The sequence below is a fragment of the Pantherophis guttatus genome, chromosome 1, assembly GCF_059756535.1.
Source record: "Pantherophis guttatus breed Tessera chromosome 1, ASM5975653v1, whole genome shotgun sequence".
Classification (NCBI taxonomy): Eukaryota; Metazoa; Chordata; class Lepidosauria; order Squamata; family Colubridae; genus Pantherophis; species Pantherophis guttatus.
In genome coordinates, this window is record NC_142063.1 from 326478625 (window position 1) to 326486725 (window position 8101).

The window sequence follows — 8101 nt, forward strand, 5'->3', positions numbered from 1 at the left end:
AGCACTTCCTCAGACACACCTGATGTGTTTTTCGTCTTTGAAATTTCTTTAACCCTTGTTAGCTGTCCATTTGTGAACAGCCTCAAAAATGGACTAAATAAACAATTCTCTCTCTCCAAGTTGCAAAATGTGGATTGAGCCCAACTGTCCAGGAAAAATGTCAGTAGATGTTGCATTTTATAATATTGTGCATTCTTAACAATAAATTAAGAAAACAAATTCTTAACTTACAGATAAAGTAATGCATCCCATGCCTCCTGTTTTCAGTCATCATTATTTATCAAAAGGAATTTAAAACCTCTTTTCCAGAATAATATTTTTTTATTCTAAGGATCATACACAATTACAATCTGGAATATCACAAGTGAAATAATCCTAAAATTGGATGACCATTCTACTTTCCCAATCACAAGAAGTTACTGCCACAATTCTTTTTGCTGCAAGCTTCATGCTTTCTTGTCAGATGGAAAACAAAGACACGTCGGAGAGCTTTTAGATGTTAAAAAGAAAATTTTACTGGCGATCTATCTCAGTGATGGAGCTAGATTTGATCCTCCAGCGTTTAATTAAGATAAGCCTGTGGATTTGAAGGAAAAAATAAAACATATATATAAGTATCAATACATAAAAAGAATGCACTGCAAGATCTAGAAAATCACATTTAAGTTCCCTGACCTTTCCATACCACATTTAAGTACTATCATAGCCCCTTCGCATTTTTTCCTCCACTTTTTACACCAAGCCAATATTATTTTTCATTCTTTTATCAAAATTCTAAAAATGAGCTAGTAGAAATGGGCTGCTGGATACTAAATTCTACCTGAAGATTTTTAGTACAGATTTTCCCAAGTTGTATATTCATGTGACTTACTATCTTGATCAAACACAGGTATGACTTTACTTTAATGCATTATGTATTTGCATTTCATCAGGATACAACGAGGTAAACTGATAGCCAATACTAGACCACTACCAATAACTGGGTATCTTCAAAATACCTCTTATTATAAAGTTTAGATTAAGCACTATGTCAGGAATGTCTAACAAAGTTGGAATTAACAGCTTGCTAGGAGGCACACAAACAATGAAAATCTTAAGTTTGCAAGATAAACTGGCATGCAACTATAGAAATCAGTTTTAAATTGTCATCCTGCATGGAATAATGAAGTTCAGTTATCACTGTAAGTAAGCAGTGTTTAATGTTTTGTATGAATTAAGTTAACAAAATTAAATGTTTTCCTAACATTGTAACCATCACCCTCAAACGTCCTCCAGCAATGATTCATAACAGTGCCTAAACCAATTGTCCTCTTTCTCATGCTTCAAAAAGAAGCCTGCTTCCAATTTCTAGAGGAAGCCACAGAAGCTACATACCATTTGCAAATCGGCATTGCTTCAGCACTTCGCTGAAGCCTTCGCATAGCTTCAGATCAGCCTGGTTCTGAGCACACTCCAAGAACTGCTTCATCTCATACTGGCAAGCCGTGTATTGGGATTGCTGCATAGCAGGCTGGGCTGGCTGAGGTTCCTAAAGAGGAAATGCAAGCAATGAGACTGAGAATTGGAAGAGGGGAAGGGAGAGAACAGATCCTGATAAGGACGTCCAACCAGGACCTCTTTTTGTTACAAACTGCAAAAATGGGGAAAATTCACATACACGAATTGTGGAATTCCATAATTTGTGGAATTCTCAGCCCTGCTGATAATTTCATGTAACACCTTTCCTAATCAGCAGGTTTTATCCTCCAATTTCTTCAACTAAATATCTCAAGCATTCCATGATATTTAATACAATTATGCTAATAACAGCCTGAAAAAAATAACAGATGGTTTGTCTTGTGGAATACTATGAAGAAATGTACTCTTCAAAAAAAGAGTAGCACTTCATCTTAAAATATCATTTTTTAAAGCACATGTCTTTCCCTTTTTGTTCTCCCTGTTTATTAGCCAGTTCACAATCTTTCTTGACAAGTATACATTTCAGAAAAGAAATAATTTCTTTTACCTGGTAAGTGATGTCAGGTCTTGCAGCTTCAGAGCTTCCACCCCCAAAGCCGCCAGTCATGGCATGTCCTAGAGTATGGCCCACAGCAGAACCTACAGCGACACCTGCAGCTGTGGTGGCCATCTGGGCCATCAGGCCAGGCTGCTTGGGGGCAGGAGAACCCACTGCTGAAGCAGGGGCTGGGGCTGGGACAGGAGCACGGGCAGCCATGGGTGGAGCTGATCGCATTGGTACACGGCTATGAAAAGAAAGGGAGAAAACAATTAAAATTCACGTACTATATAATTCCAAATGCCAGCTTCTTTCACATTTGAAGATTACTGAAGATACCGCTCTGCAGTATCTCTTGCATGTTTTCACGAACTGCTGCCACATTTCAACCTATTTATTTATTTTTGGCTTATATTCCACTTTTCATTCAGGAGCTCGAGGCATACAGGTAGTCCTTGTCTTACAACCATTCATTTAGTGACCGAAGTTACAACGGCACCGAAAAATATATATATATATATATATATATATATATATATATATATATATATATTTATATACCACCCTACTCCCGAAGGACTCAGGGAGGTGAACAGCCAAAAAATAAAACACATAGATTACAAAATTTAAAAGACAGTATAAAACCACATTAAATAACTTGGCCCGGGACAAATTAAAAACACCCATAATGGTTAAGACAAATTTAAAATTTACAATTTAAAAAGGGAAAATTAGGCCATTGCAGCATCCGTGTGGTCACATGATCAAAATCCAAGCAGTTGGCAACTGACTGCATGATTCACTTAACAACTGCAGTGATTCGTTTAAAAACTGTAGCAAAAAAGGTCATGGGGCAAAACTTACTTAAAACTGCTTTGCTTAACAAAAGAAATTTTGCGCTCAATTGTGGTTGTAAGTTGAGGATTACCTGTACTTACCACTCATTGCTATTTTTCCCTACAGCAACCACCCTGTGAGGTAAACTGAGCTGGGAAAGGTCATGTTTCAGAGCATACAGTCTGAAAGGACAAGATGAAGCACACCTGTGGTTTGCCAGTGCTTTCTGAGAATACAGAGCCAGTATAGTAAATTTGGGGACAGTGCGATGAAATTCCAGTTGAAATTGGGAATTATTTTAAAAGTGCCAACCACATTCTCACAGACTGTATCAACAGATAAGTAAATAATTGAGGAAGCAGAAAAAACCGCTGTATCTTCTTGGTGTCTTGCACCATTACAACATATAAGAGACGCTGAAGCACTATAAACAGCAATATTTATGTCTGTTTATGCTTTGGCTTCTCCTTCTCTGAAGAAGCCTGGGCAGATGAAAATTAAATTTGAATATAACTTGTTACCATTACCCTTATATTCAGATGAATCCATTTGTATCAGTCATAAAATGTGCCTACAGGTCACCTGGAACACATGTTTTCAGACATGCTGTCTGAACCATCCTATGGCACACTAATATACTAAAGGGGACAATTTTTTCATAGGTAAGGACGGACCTCTTGTTCACAGAATAAGGTTAGAGTTGACTTGTTGGAAGAATCTGATTTTCTTTTTCTCAAAGAAAAGGAACATTTATTTTCTCTACTGTAATGTTTAACTGAACTGTCAACATAACAAATTACAAAGCTGTGACACTGCTAGATGAGTTAAATATTCACATACATTTTATGTAATCTGCACTGCCCAGAAGACAGAAAAACACAGCTATGGCTGATCTTTGGCAAAACTAGCTGACAGTCATTTTGTCGGTCTTTTAAAGCTTGTTTAATTGGAAAAAAACACGTGATAGAAAATGAAACCTATATTTAACAGGTCCACATATAAATCACTCTGAATCATACATAGAAAGTAGGAAGATGCAATTTAAAGCATAATGTATATTACAATTTACAATTGCATTTTTATAATTTGCATTTACAATTGTGACTTTTATAAAACATGGAAGCCCGCAACTGCTGCTTTTGAAGATATAACTAAATTACGACATTTGACACAGACCATGCTTTTCCAGGATAAGCCTACAGTCAGTAAGATTTTAGACAACTAGAATATTTAAGCATAAATTCTATCTGTACAGTTTTGGATATCGTATCTCCGAAAGGATATTGATGGATTAGAGGAAGGTAACAAAAATTAACTGGGGATTTGAGATCTTGTTCTCTAAAGTCAGGCAGATGTTCAGTCTGGAGCAAAGATGACTGACAGGAGACATATCAAAGGTTAGTTACATAAAAAGGCTGCTATAAAGACAGTGAAGTCATCTTTTCTATTATGATAGAAACTAGGACAAAAATATTGGATTTATGTTGTGACTATCTTAATGCTGTTTAAACATCAGGAAAAAGCATTTGGATGTTAAGTTCTGTACAATGCTGGAACAGTCTACCCATGGAATTTATGGGATGTCCATCTAGAAGTTTTAAATACAGCCTGGATAGTCACTATCTGTGCACCACAGCAGGCTGGACTAGATTATCTTTCTGGTATCTTCCAATTCCATTTCCATGTTGCCATGATTTAACCTTTTTAAATACTTTTGGGCTAGATGATTTGAACCTTGATTTACATGTTGCTTTTCATTTTGGGGAGAACCCCCCTGCTGTTTGTATGTCTGCAAGATTTGGTTCATTCCAAAGACTCTCTGCCTACCCAAAAGTTTCATTTTGACTGAAGATGTTACTTGGATGAGTAACAAAATGTTACCTACTTTTAATAAACTTGGTGCAGTTGCCATGATTTAACCCTTTTAGATACTTTTGGCCTGGATGACTGAGTCTTCATTTACATATTCCAATTCCATTCTATATACATCTATGGTATTATTCTATCTTGCAGCCCACCCCTTCCTTTTAGCTAAGCACGGGGTTTCTGTTTTTCCGTTCCTTTCACTTCTCTTGACCAACTATTCCTATTGCATACCATGGTACCCAATCAAATACATTGAGAGTCCACTTTCAGCCCTCAAACCTCAATTCACTGGGTGTGGGTCAACCAACCTTCCCCACAGGTTTGTTGTGTGGCAGCATTAAAGTGAAGAGAGGCACGTTTGTTGCCTTGAACTAAGCCAGTTTGGTGTATTGATGAATGTGCTTGGCTGGAAACCAGGAGGCTGTGAGTTCTAGGCCTCCCCTACCTAGACATAAAAGCTGTCTGAATAACTTTGGGCCAGTCAGTTTCTCCCAGCCCAGTCCGCCTCTCAGGGTTGTTGTGGTGATAATATGAGGCATCAGCATTAAATATGAACCGCAAGAGGGATGGCATATATACATTTTACAAATGAATTTAACAGAAATTGTGTAGGATTTGCTGCTTGAGCGGGAGGTGGGGAGAGGAGGGGGTTGGACTAGATCAGGGGTCTCCAACCTTGTCAACTTTAAGACTTGTGGACTTCAACTCCCAGAATTCCTCATCCAGTATAGCTGGCTGAGGAATTCTGGGAGCTGAAGTCCACAAGTCTTAAAGTTGCCAAGGTTGGAAACCCCTGGACTAGACCTATAAGGTCCCTCTGTTAATAAACGTTTGCCGCCTTAAATTATATGTAATATAAAATAAATAATAATAAAAAAGGAGGGATAACAATCTAAACAAATAAAAACTCTCCCTCGTGCAAGCGGCACTTTCCTTTTTTTTTTTTTAATTCTGCCCGCCATGTTCTCTTTCCTCTGCCTCCCTCAGCCCAGCCTCCGGGGATGCTCCTCCCACTCTCCAGCCTTCTCAAAACGGCCTTTCCGTCGGCTCTTAACAGTTAAACAGTAACAAGAGTTGGAAGGGACCTTGGAGGCCATCTAGTCCGACCCCCTGCTCACGCAGGAGACCTGTACTAGGGATTCGAACCGCCGACCTTTCTAATCGACAAGCTCAGTGTCTTAGCTACTGAGCCACCTAGTCAGGATCTACCTGACGAGTCGCCGCCGCTCTAGGTCACGTGGCCCCTCAGCCGTGATAAGGCAAATAACAGCCTGCGTCCCCCCTCCACACACACACCCCCCCCAGCTTCCCTCAACGGCCTTTCAATGCACTCCCATCCGAAATCCGCCCTCTTCTCCCCCTCCCCCAAACAAGGCCCGTTTAAGGTCCACCAGATTCCCTCGGCTGCCCTCCAGTCGTGTCCGGATTGGGTCCCCCTTGGCTGCAACGCTACCTCCTTTACCTGGCGGGTGGCGCCATCCGGGACGTTCGGCTTCGGCTCCCCCTCGGCATGATTGATTTAACGGACGAACGTTCAACCCTCCTTCCCCTGCAGCGGCTTCTCCTCCTGGTCGACGGTAGCTGCCTCCCTGTTTTCCCCTCTCACCGCGTTTGGCGATGTTTCTTTTTTCACTTCCGTCCCAATTACCACTTCCTCCAGGCCCAAGGTCACCGAAGCCGCTTCGCCTCAAAGGGGGCATGCGCAATGACGTCACCAGCTCCGCGGCGGAAGGGCTCCGTTTGTGGGAAAGCGAGTTTGTCAGCACTTGGATCACGTGATCGGGGCGGCCATCCCACCCCCCCCCCGCGAACGACGTCAAGGAAATTTGAATATGAGGCCCAGGGCGCATCCCTGTTTCTTTAGACTTCTGCTCAAAAGCCATTAACAGTATAGCAAAATAACTTGAAGGTCCTCTAGAGCAGGGGTCTCCAACCTTGGCAATTTTAAGCCTGGAGGACTTCAACTCCCAGAATTCCCCCGTCAGCTTTGTTTTGCTGGCTGGGGAATTCTGGGAGTTGAAGTCCATCAAGCTTAAAGTTGCCAAGGTTGGAGACCCATACTCTAGACTTCTTGCCTGATTTTTTTCCCCCTCCTAGGTGCTCTTCAGATGCACCAGACTTCAGTGATAGTTGAAATTTAGCTTTTAGCATATTTGGAGAGCCTCAACAGAGAGAAGGCTGTAGATGTTTTAGTCAGGATGCTAAAAAGAAAGGCCTTTCTTTTTCTCCTCCTTGCTTGTCCAGCATCGTAGGCATACACTGGAATGATTACCATATTATACGTACAGGTAGTCCTCGACTTACAGCTGTTAGTTTAGTGACTGTTCAAAATTACAGTAGCACTGAAAAATGTGACTGTTACGATCTTTGCAGCATCCCCATGATAATGCGATCAAAATTCAGACGCTTGGCAACTGGTTTATATTTATGACCGTTGCTATGTCCCAAGTTCATGTGATCACCTTTTGCGACTTTATGTCAAGCAAAGTCAATGGGGAAGCCAGATTCTCTTCACAACTGGGTTACTAACTTAGCAACACAGTGATTCACTGTGGCAAAAAAGATCATAAAACTGTGGCAAGAAAGGTCATAAAAAGTGGTAAAACTCGCTTAACAAATGTCTTACTTAGCAACAGAAATTTTGGGCTCAATTCTGGTCATAAATTGAGGATTACTTGCAGTTTTGGGAGCACCAGACCACCTCTTCTTTCCCTTGTTGCCTACTTGCGCTACCCAGAATTTTAGTCTTTATTACAATTTTAATAATTCTAAAGGAGGCATGGATGCCCTGATAAAATACTAATATCATCTTTTCAATAAAGGTTATATTAGTATTTTAGCATGGCATCCATACATCCTTTAGAAATTCAGGAAACCATGTTCTGCTTTTAGCCAAGACCATTTCAGGTACAATAATTTGTAATAATAATAAGCCTTTTCAGCAGGATTAAAAACAATAGGGGGTGTATTCTGGAGGTCTTTGACTATACTTGTAAGTTTTAAGCAGATGTGGCTGGGAAAGGGAGTGCTGTAATGTGACTCATAAATTTACCATTTGCAAAATGTTATTGTGGGAAGCTTCCCCCCCTCCTAGAGTATGAAATATTTTGGGGGAGTTTAAAAGAGGCAGAATATTATATTTCCGCTATAGGAGAAGAGGGGAAACATGTTCTTAACTGCAGAAAGCAGCCTGCTACAGGAAAACAGCCTCAAGCAGAAGCCTGAAGTCTTTATAGAGATGGATATTTTGTACCCATTAAGAAAGCCAGGCCATCCTATTCATAAACAAAATGTCTTTAGCCACAGCTCCCATAGAAGGCTGGAGCTGATGGGATTAAAATCTACATTCCCCACCCATTACCAAAGACAGCACATGACCTCCCAGCCACAATGGGAGTCAGG

The 8101-nt window shown here is 40.5% G+C and overlaps 1 protein-coding gene across 2 annotated transcripts; it reads right to left on the reverse strand.

Moving 5' to 3' along the window:
- Positions 1-301: 301 nt before the first annotated feature.
- Positions 302-6383, reverse strand: CHCHD2 (coiled-coil-helix-coiled-coil-helix domain containing 2). 2 transcript variants are annotated; one of them, XM_034420974.2, is made up of 4 exons: positions 6162-6383; positions 2006-2243; positions 1375-1528; positions 302-577 (listed from the first exon to the last, which is right to left on the reverse strand). In XM_034420974.2, the coding sequence occupies exons 1-4, from the start codon at positions 6209-6211 to the stop codon at positions 567-569; spliced, it is 453 nt and encodes a 150-aa protein (XP_034276865.1). In that variant the 5' UTR covers positions 6212-6383; the 3' UTR covers positions 302-566. The 2 variants fall into 2 exon arrangements, with proteins under 2 accessions (XP_034276865.1, XP_087739534.1); XM_087883408.1 differs by lacking the exon at positions 302-577 and having other exon boundaries at positions 1367-1528; positions 6162-6369.
- Positions 6384-8101: the final 1718 nt, after the last annotated feature.

Coding starts and splice junctions, on each gene's coding strand:
- CHCHD2 (XM_034420974.2), bottom strand. CDS start 6,211: ATGCCGAGGGGGAGCCGAAGCCGAACGTCCCGGATGGCGCCACCCGCC. Junction 2,244..6,161: donor CGGATGGCGCCACCCGCCAG/GTAAAGGAGGTA, acceptor TTCTTTTCATAG/CCGTGTACCAATGCGATCAG. Junction 1,529..2,005: donor GACCTGACATCACTTACCAG/GTAAAAGAAATT, acceptor TTTCCTCTTTAG/GAACCTCAGCCAGCCCAGCC.